Consider the following 22,474-nt stretch of genomic DNA (forward strand, 5'->3'; position numbering starts at 1 on the left):
TTATAATTAATTACTCCACAAGCCTATATAAAAGTTATCCGTTACATATTATTAATTGTAAAAATATTTGAAATTATAAGTTTACATATTTTCCGAATCTAAAGTCAATATAATTGGATAATTATTTTAACAAAATATCTCAAAGAATTCAAAAATTGGAGTAAATTAATAAATTAAATTTTTTTAATATGCAATGTAATTATTACAAATCCATAAATTTAAAAAGTAAAAATATTGTATTACGTTGAATTAAAAAAAATTAGTAGTTTTTTTTGACGGAAAAAGAAATAAAAAAATATTAGTTGACGGGAGGCAGGAAAGGGAAAGGGGACAGAGCGCATGGTGGGGCACATGCTCGCGATCCGATAAGCGAAACAAAGGTAGGACTAGTAGAATAACATGACAAGAAATTAACAACTGTCTTTCTAAACAATTACCCTGCCCTGCCCTGTACACACACACACTTTCTCAATCTTCTTACACAGCCAGGCAGGCAGGCATCACTAGTCCTTCCTTCTTCTGACAACCGAGTTTACTCACTCCCCACCACCGATTCCCCCCCCCCTCTCTCTCCCCCTCCCTCCCTCTTGGTAATCCTGCCCTCTCTCTCTCTCTCTCCCCCCCTCTCCCTCCCTCCCTCCCTCCCTCCCTCTATCTCTCTCTATCCCTCCTTCCCTCCCTCTCTCTCTCTCTCTCGGTAATCCTGCCCTCTCTCTCTCGCCCCCCTCCCTCTCCCTCCCCCTCTCTCTCCCCCCCCCCTCTCTCGTATGTATATATGTGTGCCTGTTTACTATGTGTGTTACTGTGTTTGCTTCTACCTTGCATCGCATGTTATATATCCACTTTATGCATCATATTTATTCACTTCTTTCCTAGCTGGGTTATTTTAATTTCTAATTATTCAAGTTAATTACTGTTAATTTCTTATTTTTGTTTTTATTGATTTCAAGATGCCATGTTTTATAACTTTACACAATACCCAGATGCTATTTACACTCTTTTCTTGTTTTGTTTCTTACACACACAATTATGCTTTTGAAGCCAGTTATTTTTGTATAGTTTTGAAACTTTTAGCAGCAAAAAGTGGAAACTTGATAACTTTGTGTTTTTTCTTTGTTTTAATACCTTGTAAGAAAAACTCGAGTTTCTTTCCTTTCTGTTGATTTGTTTCCCTTTAACTAATTTTTGCCCGTAAGTGTCATATTTAACTTTCTGTTGATTTGTTTTACCGTTAAGTAATTTGTCCTTAAGTGTCATATTTAAGTTTATGCAATGCGGGATAAAGTGCGTAATTGGTAATATAAAGTCAGTTTGTTGGCTAAAATGTTTTGTAGGCACTGTATAATAATCAAGAGAGGGATCGTGTAGTGTAGCATGTGGTAAATTTATGCATATTCTTTTGACAAGAATTCAATCACCTTGTTATCTGTTAATATCATCCCTATGTATCATATATCTAAGTTGAGTATTTTCTCTATTTTGTCTTACTAATTTACCGTGAAGTGTATTTTTAATGGTATTTAAAGAGGCGGCGGTAAAAGCTTGTGTTTCCAAAATAAAAATGTTAGTCGCGACAATGTTAAGTTAATGAAAGTCATAAGCTTGATGATGAAACTTCTTGTCTTGACGAATTTGTCATCAATTTGATTATGTACTTGCATCATTATTGGTTTCAGTGACAGTATGCACACTAATATGCATAGCTGGTATGTCAAAGAATTTATAGAATTTGCAGACTGTATATGGAATTATGTATGCTGTCTTTTTAAAAAAGCACGGAGTATGCACAATTTTTTCTTTCTGTAGTTAAGAAGTATTATTCTGGAAATAGTTGACAACTATTTTGATGCCTGTATTTCTTGAAGACTGGTACTTGTGTTCTTGTCACAACTTGATGTTTCGTAATGGCATGTGCTATGTTTAATTAAATGATCTATACAGGAGGATTCAAATGCCTGACAACCATTAAACAGGCCACTGCCCTAGTCAAAAGCCTGGCATGGGGGCGTCAAGCTCTAAAGTTGAAGAAGATAAGGCTTTGCAGCTTTGTCGTGATAGAAAAAAGTTTGTTAGACAAGCACTTGATGGTAGGTGCGCACTAGCAGCTACCCATGTTGCATATATCCAATCCTTGAATGTTACAGGAACTGCTTTAAGGAGGTTTGTTGAACCTGAGGGCCCGGCAGAATCCTCCTTGTTTACTTCCACACGTGCAACACCAGAGGTAGCTGGATTCACTGATAAATCTCATTCACAGTTCTCACTCTCTCCATCTTTGTCTCAGCGCGTGGATGCATTTGAAAACCTTTCCCCTGCTCCTTCTACTCCTTTGTCTAGTTTATATATGGCAAATTATATGAAAACTAGTGGTTCTTTCTCTAGAAAAGTTGTAGAAAAGCCTTCTGTGGAAGTTTTGGGCTCGGTCACTTCTTCGAGTACCCAAAAGACAACACCACATTCGGCAGGAAGACCAGAAGGATCTCCATTTGACAATCCTCTCATTGCTCCAGATGCTCCACCTTGGGACTATTTTGGACTTTTCCATCCCATTGACAATCATTTTTCTTCAGAAGAAGTGAGAGAATTGAATAAAGGGAGGGAGGGTGCTGATGAAGCAAGGCAAACGAAAGAAAATAATAGAGTTTCAGCACTTGAAGGTGAAGGAATGAAGGACTTGTCTCCTGGAAGAGAAGAGTTGCAGGAATCAGAAGATGAATTTGATGATCCATCTGTAGATAAGCTAGTTAGAAGTTTCGATAATGTTAATAGGGCAGCTGATCACACTGTTGTAACAGATCTACCTAGCACACCATTGGCCGATAGTGTAGCATCAGAAACTGATATTCAGAATGGGGACAAGTACAATTCTCCTGCCTTATCACCATTGAGAGCAGCTTCTGGAGTTGTTTTTCCCATTGATGTGAAAACAACACCGGTTAAAGAAAATGGAACCGGGGACAAGGTTGCCTCTAAGGGATTTTTTTCTAGCATGAAAGATATTGAATATCTGTTTCATAAAGCATCTGAGTCAGGAACAGAGGTCCCGCGAATGCTCGAGGCGAATAAGTTTCACTTCCGTCCAATTTTCCCTGGGAAAGAAAGTATACTCTTTATTCCCATCCCTTTCCCACTATAATTTCCATAATTGTGTAGAATCAGTTCTATGCTTATGCTCTGTACTTTGACACTGTTAGCCCACTTTTCCGTAGGTTATTTATTCACTTATGCGGATTTCTTGACTGCCTCCACATCAGGCAAATTTGGTTAATTTCTTTAATGTCTTATATTTACGATAATCTCATTTCTTTCGATGGACAAGTATTTTGGTTGTGAATAGTTTGCTGCTGCCTGATAATCTAGTTGCTGCCTGATAATCTAGTTGCTGTGATGATGCTTATTGTAGTCTGTAGATAAAACAATGAAAGCTTAAAAATTGATAGACTTCACATACTATTTAAAAAATTGTTATGCTAATTGTATATTCTTACGTGGCAGGTGGGTCTTTGGCTTCAACATTGATTAAAAATTGTTTTTCTTGTGGAGATGATCCGAGCCAAGTTGTAGAAGGTATATTGCTCCACATATTCTATCGTGAGAGATGGTTCATTGTGTCTCGTGGAAACTAATAAATCTAGTTTTGTTAATTTCTTATCAAAACTACTTATGTTTTGTATTTTTATGATCCAACTACCTGCGCTTTCCCATCTCAGATTACCAAGAACTTGTGCTTGTAGAAGAATTGGCTATATAACAAGAAAAAGAGAACAGAAAAAATAGCTGTGTAACTTTGTTTCTACCTGCAAGGCCTAGGTTAAGAATTTCTTCCATCTTTACAAAATGAAGAAATAAAGTACTTAGAATTAGCTTTACAAAATCAAATTTTGATCCCTAAGACAATATGATCTTCTAAAGTGTAAATTATGTAGATTACATTTGTAGGAGGTGATAGGTATGGTCTGTGTTTATAATGCTAACAACAGAGCTGTCTGACATTGAATAAACTGACTCATGAGAAGTAATGCTGAAGTAGTCAGAGTTAAATTTGCATATTCTGCTGACGAATCTGAGCCGTAAGTTTGTGTCTGAATCATGGTTGTAATGTTTATATTCTCTATTCAGTTGCAATAGAGAAATAATTGTTTATGCTTACTATAGAATTTTTCTTATGACACCCTAGATACTTGATATGAACAATACTATTAAGCAGTAAGCACCGTTAAATTTTGTTAGTTTACCAGAGCCTTTTTACCCAGTTTGTTGTTATTTCATAAACTTATATTGTCGTTTTTATTTATTATGTTGGCTGTCATGTGTATAAGGGCTCATGTTATAATAAACATCACGTTTGAACCTTCAACCTCTCCGAAAGGGGAGAGGTTGATGCTGCTATAGTGCTTGGCTGAGACCTGAGAGCCCTCTAGTGACCTAAATGATTATGTGATAAGTCGATTATTGGTTTTTTGCTAATCATCAAGTATTATTTCAATTACAGTGATCGATTAACTATTCTTAGATTTTGAGTCTTTGCCAAAAAAAGAATAATATAATTTATCTAGACACACACACACACATACCGACATACAAATACACACTATATACACTTAATAAGTTAATGAATCGTAACCTTTGCCCTTGGGTTCAAGATATCCGCTTCATTTAATTTAACTATAAATACGTAGTTTTTTTAAAAGTCTTGCCTTGAAAACTTCTGTTTTCTTTTTTGTTCTGCTGATATATATCTTCTCTATGTAGAACCTGCTGCCCAAACTACCACAAAGTACCTAACTTGGCACCGCACAACATCTTCACATTCCTCATCATCAAGGAACCCTCTTGCTGCTCAAGCATCGGACGATATAGGGGATCTTACAAGTAATATATATGATAATTTTTGTATGGTATCTGGAAGCCATGCGTCAACCTTAGATAGGCTACATGCATGGGAGAAGAAGCTCTATGATGAAGTGAAGGTATTTTGACTTCTGAAGTAGATTTCTTTAATCATTGATTCTCTAAGTTACTTTTAGGGTACAGTTACATTGTCATGTGGGTAAATGTAAATTTTAAATGGAATGAATTAGTTAATTAGTTCAGTTATAACTTGTTACCAAATTAGGAGTGGAAAATGAAATTATTTTCTTTAATCCATGCTGTGTTCTCCTAGTGTTATACTTTATAGATTCCAAATTTTCATAATTTGTTTATATGCTGGAAAAAAACATATATAGTTAAACCTCGATAAATGTCGTCAATCGGGATTAATCACTTATCGAGGTTAAAAATACAACGTTCTTACTACGTTGGGACTGGAAAATATTATCCATTTAACGAGGTTCTAATGTTTCCGGAAAACAATTAACATTGATTACCATCCATTAGCATTACTGTCTGGCGAAGTAAAAAACTTGTATGAATTGAAGGGTAATGCTTATTATATGACACTGCTATATATTGCAATTTGGATATCTATATTGAGGGTCATATCTAGTTAGCTGTGAAAACTGTTCAGTATCACATGGGTTATGTGTCTTTAGTGTAGTTAGAAAAGTGCCGTTAATTTCCCTTGATGAACAACCTGAGATTTTCATTTTTTATGAATTAACTGAAAGAATATATTGATTTCAGGCAAGTGGAATTGTGAGAAAGGATTATGATCAGAAAAGGAAACTACTCAGGCTACTAGAGTCTAAGGGACAAAGTTATGAAAAAATTGACAAAACTCGTGCTGTTGTCAAGGATTTACATTCGAGAATCAGAGTAGCTATTGAGAGAATTGATTCAATATCAAAGAAAATTGAAGAGTTAAGAGACAAAGAGCTCCAGCCTCAATTAGAGGAGTTAATTGAAGGGTATGTGTACTCCTTTTCCTCGATTACAGAAAATAAGTACTAAATGCTTAACAGCATAAGCAGTGTATGTTTTTGTCAGTCTCTTTAGTTGGTATCTTGACTTGCAAGATTTCAAAATGTATATGATGTTACTTTCAATTTTTAAGCCTACACCCCGTAATACTGGATTTCTTTTCAATATGATGATTAAAGTTAGTCAGCATTCTAAAAGTTGTTTCTTAAGCCTTTTTATTTTTTCTCGAACCACAAGATCTCACTTAGCTTATTGCACCATCAAGGCATCGCATCATGTACCTTGTATTAGATTCTTACCAAGGTAAACCAACATGGCCCTTGATAAACTTTATAATGTGCCAAGTAAACTGTGCTGGTTGTTGCCAAAATATATTATATCCTTAGCTTAGACTTAACTAGAAACTGTGTATGTTGATTATGTTGGCAATTGGTAATTAGATTTTCGAAAACTGATGGTGTGTAGTACTAATATTACCTTCACCCTGTCTGTTCCAAAGAAATAAGAGTGCGATGGATAAAATGTGCTGGGCTAGGGTAACTTTATATGAAAATTGTATTTATGACCTGTTATTTGAATTCTGCATTAATGGGTCTGTCAGATATAAATATATAAGTTTGGTCGCTCTAAATGTCTGCTACTGCAATGTACAATTGACATGCATTCATTTACCAGAAGTTTCTTAAAATAAATAAAAAAGAAAAGAATCTGATATTATGACTTTCAGCTTTAATTGGTCGGTTCCCTTGGCTACCCTTTGCAGGTTAAAGAAAATGTGGGAAGTGATGTGTGAATGCCACAAGCTACAGTTTAATCTTATATCAGAGACAAATAACAATTTCAACAGTTATATTTCCTTACAATCAGATTCACGTCGTCAGATAATAATCTGTCTGGAAAATGAGCTGGGAACTCTATCTTCAAGTTTTACGAAATGGACTGAAGCTCAGAAAACATATGTTCAGGCTATAAATGGTTGGCTTTACAAGTGTGTCTCTCTTTCTGAGAAATCATCCAAGAAGAAAAGGAGAATCCCAGCACCACCATTACGCAATTATGGCCCAACGATATATGTTACCTGCGGTGTTTGGTTGGAAGAGCTTGATAAACTACCTTCCAAAGAAGTAACGGACTCTATCAAGGCTTTAAAAGCTGAAGTTTCCCACTTGCTGCCACGTCAAGAGAAACATCAAGGGAAGGGTATCAATTATACAATTTCCACACCTTGGCAAGGTGGCAACCAGAGTGAATCTGGTTTCAACCTATCCAGAGACGAAGCTTCAGAAAATTGGATTACAGGTTTTGGTCGTTTTAGGTCAAGATTGGTGGATTTTTTTGGGCTGTTGAACAGGTTTGCAGATTCAAGTCATACAATGTTAGTCAAATTACAAGAATCCATTGAAGAATCCAAAAGAAGTATTGCACAAATGAATTCCCAATCACAGAGGACCAAATGAAAGAACTAAAGGACTCTCTAATTTGCTCTCCAAGGTTACGGACGGTGTAAAAAATCTACTATGGAGTCTCCGAGTTACTGTGAATGCAGCAAAGCTCCGCTGGTTAGTTATGGATGATTAATTGCAAGCTTTTTACATACTACAGGATGGAATTTGTAGAGTGATTATAAAAATAAAGGAGTATATGGCTAAAGAAAAATAATGCAGCAGTCATGATCTGTCAACATAATTGGGGTATATATATATGGTTGAAACTTGAAACATGTAAGATAAAGCAGTGTACATCTAGTCTCAGTAGAATCTGGTTGCTAATAATTAATTCTTAGGCTTGTGTGCATGTAGGAAATGGGAGCATAACCATGCCATTTACTACAAGTCTGTAATTTTGTGGTTTTACAGTATATATATACATATACATTGGACATGAATTTGGTACATCCTATTGATAGATTGTCAAGGTACTTTGTTTAATGTGATATAACAAGATTTCGTTATCTTCTGTAACCCTGTAACATGACCCAGTTCACTTTTCGGAATGCTTAATCTTTTCATGTGTTAGACTATGCACAGTTATCTAATTCTCTCCGGTTAGTGCACCATGTCGTAGGTTGTAATCTATTGACATTTCCGCTTTATTATGTCTTTGAGAGACATCGTAGTGTAAGAAGTGCTGGATATGATAGTGTCTATCCTTTGCTGCTAGAACATTACTGGATTGCTAGTTCAGTTCTGATGCAGTGATCATGCAAGCAACGATCTACCTTTCTACTTGTCTCAAACTTTATTCACTACCTTCCTAAATTTGTATATCTATTTATACCCGGGGACCAATCTGTAGCAACTGTTTGCTATTATTAGGTTGTTAACAAACAGTTTAAGGGCCGTTGGATGGGGATTAACGGGTGAGATGGTACCCGGACCGCGGAAAGTTTCAGCGGTTGGTCTCGACGGAACGCGGAAAATTTCCGCGGTTTGGTGCTGTCCCCTTATCCCCAGCATCCCAACAGCACCTCATTTCACCACAAAAACACCAAAATTTTGTAGAAAAATTCTACTCTCTCCAAGTTTACATTTTAGGCGATTTTCATCAAGAACTTCAAGTTGTTTTGTCAATCCAAGGTATATTTCTTGTCTTAAATTTCTCATTTTCATGGCGGATAAATTATTTGCTCGCATGTTTCGTCATAAACGTCAAAATGAAAAAAAAGAGGCTATTGATTGTAGTTTACATCTTGATAGTTTAAATAGTAGTGAAGAACCTAAAACCCCAGTATATGTTGAAGATGATGATTTTGTAGATAGAAATGAGCAATTTATTAATTTAGATGACGATTTGGTTGATGTTGAAGATGAAAGTGATGAAAATGAGGTTGAAAATGAGGTCGAAAATGATAGTGATAATGTTGAGGGTGAGGATGAAATTGATAATGTAGAGGATGCAAATTTGTATGAAAATGTTGATGGGGGGGAGTTCCATATTTGAATCAAAATTTTCAAAGTGTGGATGAGGCCGGTCATTTTTTTAGGGCTTATGCTTTACGAAATGGATTTGCGATTAAAATTCAAGCTAGCCATCGTAATAAAGACAACGAGATATATGGTCGTTTATATGTTTGTAGGCTTTATGGAAAAAGTGTCGTCACCGAGAGTAGTCAAAATAAAAAGGCGTAGAGAGGTTCTTCCTAAAAGCGAGTGCAAGGTGAGGATGTATGTCAATTATCAAAAGAAAAAACGTCACTGGGAGGTAACTAGCCTTGAATTGGTACACAACCACGGTCTTGTTTCCCCTAGTAAGATGAATTTGGTACAACGAGAAAGACATGTCAACACCGCGACCCGTAGTTTGATAAAAACGCTTTATGGTTCGGGGGTTCGTAATTGTCAAGTGATGAATGTGATTGGTAACATTCATGGAGGTAATGACAAAGTTGGTTTCAATGTTCAACATGTTAGGAATGTGTTAAGAGACGAGAGGATGAAAAGGTTTGAGATTAGTGACGCCCAAGCGGGGTTAGACTTGTTGCATAGGTTGAATGAAGAAAGTGGTTCTAAATATTTTATTAGGACCGAAGTCGATGAAGAGAATCGCTTGAAGTGTCTAGTATGGATTGATCCGAGATGTATAATGGCTTACCAAAATTTTGGCGATGTTATGGCTTTTGATACCACTTATCGGACAAATAGGTATGCAATGCCATTTGTCCCATTTACCGGAGTCAATCATCATTATCAATCGGTAATTTTCGGGTTTGCATTGATGCGGGATGAACACGCGTCGACTTTTGAGTGGATTCTTCGTACTTGACTTGAAGGTGTGGGGAATAATCCTCCATTGACTATAATCACGGATCAAGATCAAGCCATGGCAAGCGCTATTGCGGTTGTACTCCCGAATACTACCCATTTATTGTGTTCTTGGCACATTAGTCAAAAATTCCCGGAGAAATTAGCTCATTATTATTCGGCTTTTCCGGAATTCAAGACGGACTTCAACAATTGCATTTATAAATCTCTCACTGAATGTGTTTTTGAAGCTAGATGGGCGTCGTTTGTGGAAAAGTATCACTTGCAAGATCATAAATGGTTAAAGGGGTTATATGAGTTGAAGCACAAGTGGATTCCTGCATATACTAGAAACAAATTTTCGGCGTTTCAAAATAGTACATCGAGGAGTGAGGGGATGAATTCTTTCTTTGATAAGTATGTGAGTTCGGCAACGGGTTTGAAGGAATTCATTGAAAATGCCCAAAAAGCATTGGCAAGGCAATTCATGAGGGAGAAGGAAGAAGATTATGTCACCATTAATCTAAAACGTCCTATGAAATTGCATACCACATTGGAGTATCATGCTTCTTGTATCTACACTAAGGAAATGTTTAGAAGATTTCAAGATGAATTGGTCGAGTCTTCAAAATACTTTGTTGAAAAAGACCGACGAGCTAGTGAAGAAGGGGAGAGAATGGGGGATGTTTATACGTACTATAGTTGTTATAGGCCCATGTCCGAGCCTACGAGAAGAAATGTTTATTTTGTGGCATTCGAGAAAGCAAGCTCTTTGGGAATGTGTACGTGTAGAATGCTTGAACATTTGGGGCTACCTTGTAGACACCTATTGGCGGTCTTCACTAAGAAACGGGTTTCGGAAATTTCCCCGTATTACATAAACCGGAGGTGGACAATGCATGCCGATAGAGTTGATGGTGTGTTGCCTTACAATTTGGATGTTGGACAAAGTCACGAGATGACCTCAACCGATCGATTTAATAGCATGACAATGTTAACCATGAGTTTTTCTCAAAGTAGCATTGCATCCAAGGAACGGTATGATTATGCCGTTGGAGTGATGAATCGAGAAATACCAATTCTCGAAAAAATGAGCGTTGATGGAATTAAATCTTACGAAAGCAATTCGCAAGCTCCAAATGCAAGTGCTCATGAAGAAACAATTCTTGACCTTATTATGTCCCAAACTAAAGGGAGGAAGAAGGACGTTCGTTTCAAAAGTCCAATAGAATCGATTGGTAAAAAGGAGAAGCCGCCAAGAAGGTGCACTTATTGTCAAATGGAAGGCCATGATAAAAGGAAGTGTGCTAGTAGACTAGAAGATCTTAAAAATGTTCAAGAATCGCAATATAATTAGTGGTGTACCATTTTGTAACCGAATGTTGTAATCTTTAAATGGATTTCAATTTTAAGTGTTTGATATTGCTTTCTTTTTTGTTATGTTTTATTGTCATATAATTGCCAATTATTGTCATATAATTGTGTTTTATTGTGATAGGTAATATGACTAGCGAGTATAGTGGTGAGAACAACTCCGATCATAGTTGTGATTCGGTTTCCCACGTTAGCAACACATTCTCGGACTCCCTACCAAGCGACTCGTGGTATGAGGACAATGACGAGGAAGATGTGGTCTCACCAACCTTTAGTGAGATGGAAGATGCATGTGCCGAGTTGATGCCCCTTGTGGACAATGACGAGCCGCCCCATGTGGAGGAAGAGGAAACGGACTTGTACCCACCCGATGAGGAGGCTTATAGGGCCAAAAATTGGATCGAGGCATGCAATTGGATGGAGGGTACTGAACCGTGGAGATTGGTGAACTCTCATCCGGATCCGTACTTCCTTCCGATCTTGAATTTGGACCGCGAAAATTTTCCGCGGTTGGGCTGTAGACGGACCGCGGAAATTTTCCGCGGTTGGGGCCATTAAATTGTTTTTTTTGCAGATTGAAAACAGAGCAGCCAGGAAATTCACAACCAAAATTCACAACCAAATTCACAACCAAATCCACAACCAAATTCCACCAAAATCCCAACACCTACAACACCAAAATCCACCAAATTCCACCAAAATCTACCAAATTCCACCAAAATCCACAACAACCCAAAATGCTCAAAAATAACAAAAAACCAACAAAATTAAACAACGTCAAACCAAACAAACCAAATAAACCAAATAAAACCCGACAACATAAAATGAAATCCAACTACATAATTCAACAACCTAAAATCAAATGAAATCCAACTACATAATCCGACAACCTAAAATGAAATACAATCCAACTACATAATCCGACAAACTAAAACACTATGAAATTCAACTACGAAGCCTCGTGACGCCTACGCATACGAATCCCGGGAATCCCCCTTGCCTTCCCTAACTGAAGCTCCCTGGCTATCCGATACCTAAAGGTATCCACCTCCTCCTGCGACCAATTTGGTACCTCAGCTAAGTCATATCCTTGTGTGAAGTAGTCCATGTACTTCATCACATAAACACCACAATCATTAGAGTTTCGTTGCTTTGGCCTGGACGGTAGAGCTAGGACCTCGGCTGAAGTAGGGTCAAGCCCCTCGACTGGGTGTACCATATGCAATAGCCTCGGCAACAACCATGACTGTAATGAAATTATGATCCGAGAATGAATATAATATACAATTGGTAAGGACTATATAGAAGACAGTAATAGTAGAGGAATATACCACCACTCGTATATCCTCACGATAATCCGGCTCGTCATTCATTGAATCTATGATAAGACCTTCAAATCGTCTAGTACCGAACATGAACAAAACCCAATGCACATCTCCGACACAACATGGGATGAATATGTAGTCCGCCTCGAGAACGGAAGGACCAACAGTAGCACTGGAAAACCCGGTAAAGCTACGTAATGCTTTATTCCATGCCCTCTGCAATGTATCTCCACCGACCCTCGATACTTTTCTGATTTTCTTCACATGTCCTTTCCCAAGAACCATGAAGTAGGGATCCATGAAATAATAGACGGGTTTCCTCTCCCATATACCTCCAGTGTGAATCTCCTCCTCCCGAGTCCTTAGCAATCCCTGCAAGTATATATGAATGCAACAAGTAAAATAAATGCAACAAGTAAAATTAATGCAACAAGTAAAATAAATGCAAAAACTAAAATATATTAGACAACGAACAATACCATATAAGTGTATATGATCCTGTCATCAACCCATGTTCCTGGAGCCAGACTCTGCATAGCTGATGCATGGACGTGATAGTCCTGAACACTAAGACCACCGGGATTCCTCGACGCCATCCCAAAGCCCCATCCCCAATCTGAATATATAGCATTCTTCTTTGTCATGCTGAGTCTCTTAGTGATACTCCACTTCTCCTCTTTCATCCTGCGGGATGCAAGCTTCGCGGGCCTACTAGATGAGGCAATAGCCTGGGGTGGCTGAGACACATGCTGGGATGGCTGTGTCATGTCAACGACATCCTGGGCAGGAATGGCTGGAATGTCAAAGTCGTCAGCCAAAGGTGCAATGAAATCTGGTTTTATGTTCTGAAATGTGGGAGGTCTGTAGGCGGGTCCTTTGATCTTCTTCATCAACCGAGAGAATGGTGTGAGGAAGGTAGCAGAAATCCTCCCAAACTCCTCCACAAACTCAGGAGGAACCCTAGCGTCCAGCTGCTTCAACATATTAAGCCCGACAACCATCTACAAGCAAAAACAAGCAAACATTTTTTCATTAATTCCACAAGAATATCATATCATCAAGATGAAATACGTGTGAATGCAAATTTTATAGTGTGTGGGTGTGTAATATGAAATATACATATTTGTAAAACACTTACAACTTCATAGCCCTCGAGGCTATCATACAACTCCCTCGTCTTGTACTGCTGCTGAGGCTGTGGATCGGGTTTCCCTATGCGCATACGAGATATATCAGCATACCACGCCATGTAATCAGCTTCCGAAGCTATGTCTACCGAGTCATCAACAAGGCCATCCAAATCTGAACAGAACCTGGCCCATTTGCCAATATCAATAAACCACCGCACCAGCCAATCCTTCCCTGCAAACGTCGCATCCTTAGCCCCCCTGTAACCAACCATGTTCACCGGTGCCCGTGGAATCTGGGGACTAGAACCAAACTGTCTCGACACCCTGTCCGGATGCTGCCACTCGACCACGTCGTAACATACAAGGGGAACTCGACCGCACCCAGCTAACTGTGCATGTATCATCTCGCTGTCCATAACATCCTCGAACCTAGCATACGGCCTCCAGACCACCTCATCACCAGCAACACCATCAAACTCACCCCTATAGAACGGTAAGCTGTGGTGAGGGCCTGACATCCTGCGCTTTTTCGAAACCCCGACATGAGTATCACTAGCATAGGCCCATCCCTCAGCAACCGGATAATCCTCCTGACCGGGAGATCGTAAAGGCACGCCAATACGAGGAAATCTCTTGTAAGACCAAACCTGTAACACCCAAACACAACAAGCAATGCTCTTGCTGCCCTTCCTTGCAGCAATCTCCAAACCCCGGTATATATGAGCTAACAACTGCACCCCAAGCATAATAAGGAATCTCACGCATATTAATCAACGGGTGCATATACCGAACATGAATAAAAGAGCGGTTGATGCTGGGGAAGAGGATACAACCCATAATGAATAGCAGATATGCCTTGTTATGTACAACCGTGGCCCTCATATTGTTCTTCTCAGGCTTCTGTGCACCATATCTCTCAAACAACCACCCCAGCTTGATGTTATTCCGATACAAAGCCTCCTTCACCTCCTCCTCGGTCAAAGGCTCAAACCAATTATTAGCAAAATACGCCGCCTTGTTCTCTATCACCCCACAAGTCAGCGCATCCCCCTGAACTGGCACCCCTAAAATAAACCCCACATCCTCCAATGTAACAGTCATCTCGCCCTGCCTCGTGAAAAAAGTGTTGGTCTCAGGTCTCCAACGCTCCACCAAAGCAGATATCAACCGAGTGTCAGTAGCCAAGACAACAGCAGGGTCTGCAAAAATCCCAAAACCAAGCATGTGTAGCAATTCCCGCTGTGGTCTTCTTAACTTCCACAAGTGCAATGACTTGTTCCCCGAATAGCTCTGCAACTCATCTCTCCCTGCACCATCCCAAACATCCTCACTGACGTGATACCGATTGTCCCAAATAATATTATGTGCGTTAGGACCCGGCAACATATTCTCGAAATCATCAAAATTATCCATACCTGAAAATATTGCCAACAAAATTCATCAATCACCACAATAAAAACACCACAACGTACACAATAAAAACAATCATATTACGTTAATTCAATTTTACATACACTAAATTAATTCTAAATTAACACTAATTTATCCTAAAAATCGAATTAAATCAATTCCAAATTATGAATCCTACAAATTCTAAAAATTCGAATTTAATCATATTACGATTCATATGTTAATTCATACATTATTTAACCCTAAAATTTTGAATTACATACACAAAATAAGATTTACAACAAAAGAAAAATATAAGTTTATATCCTAAAAATATAAGTTTAACCCTACATATTCGAATTATCACTAAAATTGTATTGTAACACTAAAATTCGATTTATAAATAAAATAAGGTTTAATAATTCGCATTATCCTAAATATTATCCTAAAAAATGGATTTTACTATTTAGCACTAAAATATCACGAATAATTCTAAATTTATTCATAAATTGTCACGAATTTATCCTAAATTTATTCCAAATTTATTCCAAAATATCCTAAATTTATTCCAAAATATTCGAATTAACACTAATATTCGAATTAAAATTAAAAATTCAAATTTAATACACTAAATTAATTCTAAATTAACACTAATTTTAATTCCACAAGGATATTAAAATTTCGAATTAAAATTGTAAATTCGAATTAAAATAATAAATTCGATTATTAAAATTTCGAATGGAAATTGTAAATTCGAATTAACATTAAAAATTCGAATTTAATACACTAAATTAATTCTAAATTAACACTAATTTATCCTAAAAATCGAATTGAATCATGTCCAAATTATGAACCCTAGAAATTCTAAAAATTTGAATTTAATCATAGTACGATTCATATATTAATTCATACATTATTTAACCCTAAAATTTTGAATTACATACACAAAATAAGATCTACAACAAAAGAAAAACATAAGTTTATATCAATAAAACTGTAAAGAACATAAATGAATCGATTATATACCTTAATAACGGAAAAGGAGAATGATTTAAGGTTGGGTTGCTGTGATTGTTGCTTGTGCTGGGTCTGCTGGCTGTGTGTTTGTGTTTGTGTTTGCAGGTTGCGGCTGTGTTTATGTATATAAGTTTGAGAGAGACTGTGTTTGTCAAGAACTAGGTAAACAAAAAACGCTACCAACCGCTGAAAATTTCCGCGGCCCGTGCGGAGGGGTATTTTGGTAATTACCACGGACCGCTGAAAATTTCCGCGGTCCCTTTGGGACTGTTTTAATTACCAACCGTTAGATCCACCATCCAACGGTGGAGAAACTGTTTGTTGTATACCGGTCTACAACAAACGTTTGTTGTAGACCGGCCCCCATTTTTACCCCTCTATTTATACCCCAAGATCATGTTTGTTTAGTGGGATAATAATCCGGGAATATCTAATCTTTGCAAAATTAGTCATATGAATAAAATAATCTTACTTGTAAGGATTCAACGTATGATTTAATTTTAATCCTTTAAAATTTTATTACTGTTTAGAATTGGAATATAATGTTTGTTTTTTAGGGATAGTGTTTGGAATTGATAAGTAGTTCTTAAAATTTTCCAATAAGAGTGATAAAACAATACCTCCTCCCGAGGGGATTATGATTCTATTTTCTACTCTGACAAAATAATTTAAAAGCTTATAATCCTTAAATAACTCTTCACTATTTTTTTACAAAATAAACATTAAATTGGAAAATTTAAAAAATTATAATTATATCCCCTAGTTAACCTCTGTGTTTTAGTTATTCTTAGGAAGTCATTAGAATTCTTAGGAAGTCATTTCCAATGGTGTTCGGCTATAATTGGTTGGCTAAATTGGATTTGTAAAATAATATGTAAAATTTGTTGAACCTGTAAGACATTGAACTTCGATGGTATTGGTTATATTGGTTAATTATATTTTAAAAATAATATGTTATTAAAATTTTATGTTTTTATAAATATAATATATTAATTCAATATGGTAATAAATGATTAGAATTTTTTTTACAGATTTTTATAGGTCTATTGTGGTTCAATAAATATAACTAACATCAAGAGTTTGACTATATTTATAAATAAAGGGAATATCTATCGGAGATGAATATTTTTTACATAATCTTTATATTTTTATTTATAATATGTATTAATAATTTTTAACTAAAATTCTACGTGGTTAGATCTCCGAGGCTGAGCCCTTAGCTAAAAAAGCACAGCTTGCTGTATTTAATATAGCCAATCTTTCCCATTTTCACTCCTCCAGGCTCCAACTATCAATTCCCCTTATCAATATTTATAGCCACCCTTGATATATTGACTATATATAGCCAACCTCTACAATCTGCAGCATCGATCCACGTCACATGCTGTGTTATTTTTCCTGTGTCTGGCCTCTCTAATTAGTTGAAAGCAAATGTATGTATATTAGATCTTATTTTTTCTATATTTTTGTTTCAAATTAAGAATTTCATTTCTCATTAAATGTGTTTAAAAATATGTCACCACTTTTTAATTTAGCTAGTTTTAATATTAAATGTACTTTGCACTCTAATATTTTGTTTCAAAAATAAATTTGTAGAAAACTCAATTTGTACCCATACATTTTAACTTTGGGATGCATCACCCCTTTACATAATTTTGTTGAATTGGGTAGAGGTAAAAACCAGACATTCAGCAATATACTTAATTAAAATAAAATTTATCTTGTTCAAATAATATTAAAAATTGTATATTTTTTATATCAACTATAAAATAATAAATTTTTAATTTTTAAATAGCACTATCAATTTTACATTCGGCTTTCATTTTTATAATATCAATTTCAAAATTTTATTACTTTACTTAATTAAATTTAATTATATAATCAAAACTAATTGTTAAAATTGTTTTTTTTGTAGAATTACAAAATATTAGCATTAATAATATAAAATGAAAATCAAAACTGAAATTACTATTATCATTTAAAAATTTAAAACTTACAATTTTGTATCAAAATTCAATTTTAACATTATTTAAAAGATATAAAATTTAATTTACTTAATATTTTTGCTAAATTTCCGATTTTAACCTTGTTTAATTTAGTGAAATTATGAAAATGGGTGCATAACGATTGCTAAAATATAATTTAAGGGCTACAATCTGATTTTTCCAAATTTCTGATACACATTTTTTTCATCAAAATTGGGGGTGCAAAGTGTAATTAACTCTAAATAGTAATCACAGTATAACCGAAAGTCTTTATAAGAGTAATAATACATAGTATTACTTTTTATCTTTTGAAGATAAGATAAGAATTTGCTTTCGGTTTTTCAATCCTATTATGTTTTTCATTTTGTTATAATAGCATACTATAACAATCCATTTTTAGATATTTAATAAGAAAAATAAAATGATATAAAATTTGAATTGAGTTTAGGCGGGAAAAATTTGCTATAATAGATTTTCGTTTCTTTTCTTTGGGCTGTATAAGACTGGGTGATGTAATATTGTAGATTCATTTTGGAAAATTAATACAATTTACTTATATCTCTCTCATCTAAATCTCTCTCTTTCTCTCTTCTCTTCTCTCTGCCTCTTATCTTTCCATTTCAGAATTTCTCCTACTTGTCACCAAATTGATATCAATTCGTGTTGATCATAATTGTTAGAAGCTGAATTAGTGTAGCTTACATGAGTTACGCTAACGATGATATCAGAGTAGTTCAACCCAGGGTTACGTTTCCGCCATTAAATCATTGTTAATCAAGCTAAGATCTCTACATACTGAAATGACTTGTCGATATCTCTGAGATCTCTACATACATAATTGACTTATCGATATCTGTGAGATCTTTGCATAACACATTTTGACTTCTCGATATCTCTGAGATCTCTACATGAGGTATTTACTTATCGATATCTCCAGTTCTCTACATCTTCATTTGACTTGTCGATATCTGAGATCTCTACATGCAGCAATGACTTGTCGATATCTTTTGGGACTTCTCTATAGTCATTTTAGACTTCTCGATATCCCTTGATCTGTGACTTGTCGATATCTTGGCTTAGAACATTTTTTCTAGAACAACACTATTCAACTCCAAGCTGTTACACTTTTCTCTGAGGCATGATCAAGACTTGATCTTCTTCCAGAGTTTATTCCTTAGCTTGAAAATTGTTCATAGAAAAATCCCCTAGTCTAATCTACTAAACATTCTTACAGACTCAAATAATACAATTACATAATACAAATATTGATTATAATATAACTTAATGTTAGGGCTGTCAATATAACTTAGTCTTATTATTATACAGACATGTCTTGCACAACAATCTCCCCCAATTTGTGAGAAGATTGCTTATCACAAATTCATGCCTGATAACAAGACTAACCACAAGCTAAAATCAAATACAATAAAATTGACAGATTGACAAATACACTGTTTATACATTGATAATTTACATCAGTTCATAGTTACAGACATTAGGTGTTTTTTCATAATCAGGCTCTTTTCTAATGAGGTCCTTGATTTTGACTAGCACTTCAAGTTCTTCAATAATTTCAGTCCCTCTTAGAGTTTTCACTAGTTTGAGCCATTCTTTCAATGAGTAATTGTTGAGAAGATGAATCCTGAATCATGAAAATATGTCAACCTTGATATTCAACAAGTGTCCATCTTTTGAAATCCTGCTCAACCCCCTTGCCTTGAGTTCTGTTAGTCCCTTAACAATATAGCAAGAATTACAGAAGGGGGGTTGAATGGAATTCTTGAACCTTTTTCTTGAAATAAAAATGTTCAACTCGATTATGGATATATTTGTTTTGATTAGCACAATGCGGAATGTAAACTTGAATGAATCAAAACATAAGTAATTAAAAACAAGAGTCTTTAAAAACTTTCTGGTGGATTTAAACAATTCCACCAGAGATATATTTAATATATCGAGAGGACTCTGTGTGCAGAAATGCTCACAGCTGCTTACAAAATAGAACTGCTAAAAACATAGGAAATGCTAAAGATAGTGCTTACAAAGATCTCTTTGTTGTTGTTTTTTTAGCTATCTCAGTTATTTTTCTATTTGCTACTCTCTTGGTTTATATATTACCAAGATTACAAAGTCAAAAGAACTGAACAAATATAAAATCTAACAGTCTTGATCTTTGCTGCTTTTCATCCTCTATTACCCAGTTAATGGGCTTCCACAGTGTACTTGTATCCAACTCAATGACTGTGTGTCAGCTTTCACTGTTCAACTGATGTTTAAATGTTGATATGATCATCTGTCGACTTTCAGATCATCCGTCGATGACTTAATTGATCATCCGTCGAATGCTATGTTAAACATCCGTTGATAGCTATTTTGGTCATCCGTCGAAGCTTTGTTAATCATCCGTTGGTAGCTACTTTGGCACTTGACTTCATTTCACTTATACAGAATTACAAGACATTGCTTATGTACAGTTAATCAACCTATTCTGCATATCTAGTTAAAGTCAACATGACTTATATGCTATTACAGATTCTATACAAAGGTGCATACAACACTGTGCTACAAACTTATTATTACATAAGCTACTCACTCGATGGATAATAAGTTAATCATCCGTCGTGACTATAATGAGTCATCCGTCGGGACTATAATTCTTATCCGTCGAGTGCTACATTATTTCACTAAGTAAAATCTACTTAGATTTTTTGTTTAGGTAATCATCAAGTACTCAACATATTCACAACAATCTCCCCCAATTTATGTCTACTGGAATTGTAGCCATAAATTAAGAGATACTTGATGATAACAAAACATCCTAAACATATATCTTTAAAGATAAGTAGATAAAACTGAAAGTGCTTCAATTTAAACAAAAATGTACAAGGTTTGGCTCACAGTCAGTTCAAGATGCTCCTCTAGTCTGAGCAGATTTTTCTAGTTTCTTGAAGGTCTGGATCTTCTTCCAAGCATTCTGTTGTTTTCTTCAATTTGATTCTGGAGCTGTCTGTGGAATTCTAATTCATCAGATTCTGAGAGATCTAACATTTCTTGCATTTCCAAGAGAGTCTCATTACTTGAGATACTCAATTGGTCTTCTAATCTGAAGAATCTTCTCACACCCTTGTCATCCATGAATTCCATCAGCCAGTAGGGCCTTAGATGCACTCTTCTCCCTGTGTATGGGATGATAAGAGTTTTGGGTAGTGCATCTTTGGCTCTAACACTCCTTAGCTCTTCAATCTTCTTCAATACTAATCTTCTTGCAGTTACATTGAACCCAAAGTTTTTCTTGAAGGATGAATAGACTTTGATCAACACAGCTTGGCTTTCTTGAAGTATCCTGTGAAGAGGCCACTGAATCTCCCTTCCCCCTTTGTACTTGAACACCAACCTTTCAGGTAGGTTTCTGTATGCATCAATTGCCCTTACCTCATCCAGCTCCTCCAGATAAAGGTTTAGATATGAGAATTCTTTGATGTCACACAAGTACAAGTAGTCTCCCCTGTTGACCTTGGGTTGAGCTTTGACTACTGACTTGGATTTGAGAGGTGACAACTTCACTTTCTTGACTGCCCTTGATTTTGTCCTTCTTGGCTTAGTAAGAATTGGCAAGTTGAAGTCAGGAATTGGTAATTTATCCCACTCTATTGGCTCATCCTTTGGCACAATAGGCTCTCCATGTATGTTCCTGTAGGGGTCCACCACCCTTATGTCTTCAAACACCACAGAGGGCTTTGATGCTTGAGTTTCAGCTTGAGTGGATTCCTTTGAAAATTGATCTTCCAATTCCTTGTCAACAACATCCAACTTTCTTTTTGTTCTTTTAGCCAGTTCTTTCTTTCTTGGGGATTTCTTCTGTTCTTCAATCTTCTTCTCTGATTCAGTAGCTTGAGATGGTTGAGAGGGAATTTGTTGAGAAGAATTCACAGCCTGTAGCTTGGCCAAGATAACAAACTGTTCTTTCTTTTGTTTAGACTTCTTTGTATCTAGAGCAGCTTGACTCTTTTCCTGCTTCAATCTGGCTTTTTCTTCTTCCTTTGCATGAGCAAATTGTGGATGTCCAGCTACCACACAAATTTCCTTCCCATTTCTGAATATCTTTGCAATTCTCTTTCTTGAGGCTGAATCAGCTGGATCTTTGTAGAGGAGAATAGATCTTGACAGAAGCTTCTTTTCATCAGGCTTGGGTGTCTCATACACAGAATCCATAGGGTTCTTCAAAGATAACTTTGGATAGTTTGCCCTTGGTTTAAGAATTATCTCAGCCTTTGTAGTCTTGATGCAGGAAGATTGTCCTTTCTCCAGATAGTTCATGCTCATCTCATTCACATTGATTGGCTTGACATGAGAGTGATGGATGGCTGTCTGATCCGGTTCCTTGACTAATTGAAACTTTTTCTGTATTTCCTCATCAATCTTTTTCCAGTTGATCAGAGTCAACTCTCCTTTATCAACATCTTTCAAATTTGCTGCTGCCGCATTTATAAGATCTATACCATCTGCAACTGGTGGCTTGGAGATAGTAATTGAAGGTACAATTACTTTGCTGATTTGAACTAGAAATTTCTCCCCCTCAGTTGGACCTTTCTCCCCCTTACTTGATTCTCTCTCCCCCTTTTTGTTATCACCAAGTGGAGGAGTTAGGCCTT

General features: G+C 36.2%; 4 protein-coding genes across 5 annotated transcripts; 3 read left to right on the top strand and 1 right to left on the bottom strand.

The window, feature by feature from the left end:
* Positions 1 to 403: 403 nt before the first annotated feature.
* On the top strand, positions 404 to 7,823 carry LOC141668938 (nitrate regulatory gene2 protein). Of its 2 annotated transcripts, none has more exons than XM_074476014.1 (6): positions 404 to 590; positions 1,942 to 3,101; positions 3,496 to 3,567; positions 4,753 to 4,970; positions 5,626 to 5,849; positions 6,626 to 7,823. In XM_074476014.1, exons 2-6 carry the CDS (start codon positions 2,000 to 2,002, stop codon positions 7,317 to 7,319), a joined length of 2,310 nt encoding a protein of 769 aa, XP_074332115.1. In that variant the 5' UTR covers positions 404 to 590; positions 1,942 to 1,999; the 3' UTR covers positions 7,320 to 7,823. The 2 variants fall into 2 exon arrangements, with proteins under 2 accessions (XP_074332115.1, XP_074332107.1); XM_074476006.1 differs by having other exon boundaries at positions 556 to 697.
* Positions 7,824 to 8,862: 1,039 nt separating this feature from the next.
* Positions 8,863 to 9,624, top strand: LOC141708762 (protein FAR1-RELATED SEQUENCE 5-like). The gene has a single exon (XM_074512535.1). The coding sequence runs from the start codon at positions 8,863 to 8,865 to the stop codon at positions 9,622 to 9,624; it is 762 nt and encodes a 253-aa protein (XP_074368636.1).
* Positions 9,625 to 9,681: 57 nt separating this feature from the next.
* On the top strand, positions 9,682 to 10,959 carry LOC141708769 (protein FAR1-RELATED SEQUENCE 5-like). The gene has a single exon (XM_074512548.1). The coding sequence runs from the start codon at positions 9,682 to 9,684 to the stop codon at positions 10,957 to 10,959; it is 1,278 nt and encodes a 425-aa protein (XP_074368649.1).
* An 835-nt stretch (positions 10,960 to 11,794) lies between these two features.
* On the bottom strand, positions 11,795 to 12,908 carry LOC141721381 (ubiquitin-like-specific protease ESD4). Its single transcript, XM_074524304.1, has 3 exons — positions 12,781 to 12,908; positions 12,308 to 12,673; positions 11,795 to 12,222 (listed from the first exon to the last, which is right to left on the bottom strand). The coding sequence occupies exons 1-3, from the start codon at positions 12,895 to 12,897 to the stop codon at positions 11,926 to 11,928; spliced, it is 780 nt and encodes a 259-aa protein (XP_074380405.1). The 5' UTR covers positions 12,898 to 12,908; the 3' UTR covers positions 11,795 to 11,925.
* Positions 12,909 to 22,474: the final 9,566 nt, after the last annotated feature.

The sequence above is a fragment of the Apium graveolens genome, chromosome 1 (genome assembly GCF_009905375.1).
Source record: "Apium graveolens cultivar Ventura chromosome 1, ASM990537v1, whole genome shotgun sequence".
Lineage (NCBI taxonomy): Eukaryota > Viridiplantae > Streptophyta > Magnoliopsida > Apiales > Apiaceae > Apium > Apium graveolens.

Bases quoted from the DNA above. Each gene is read 5' to 3' on its own strand.
- LOC141668938 (XM_074476014.1), top strand. From the start codon at position 2,000: ATGGGGGCGTCAAGCTCTAAAGTTGAAGAAGATAAGGCTTTGCAGCTT. The intron at 3,568-4,752 runs GTATATTGCTCC...TTCTCTATGTAG, and splicing joins TCCGAGCCAAGTTGTAGAAG to AACCTGCTGCCCAAACTACC. The intron at 4,971-5,625 runs GTATTTTGACTT...TATTGATTTCAG, and splicing joins AGCTCTATGATGAAGTGAAG to GCAAGTGGAATTGTGAGAAA.
- LOC141708762 (XM_074512535.1), top strand. From the start codon at position 8,863: ATGGATTTGCGATTAAAATTCAAGCTAGCCATCGTAATAAAGACAACG.
- LOC141708769 (XM_074512548.1), top strand. From the start codon at position 9,682: ATGGCAAGCGCTATTGCGGTTGTACTCCCGAATACTACCCATTTATTG.
- LOC141721381 (XM_074524304.1), bottom strand. From the start codon at position 12,897: ATGGCGTCGAGGAATCCCGGTGGTCTTAGTGTTCAGGACTATCACGTC. The intron at 12,674-12,780 runs GTATTGTTCGTT...ATATACTTGCAG, and splicing joins GGATCATATACACTTATATG to GGATTGCTAAGGACTCGGGA. The intron at 12,223-12,307 runs GTATATTCCTCT...ATTTCATTACAG, and splicing joins GTGAGGATATACGAGTGGTG to TCATGGTTGTTGCCGAGGCT.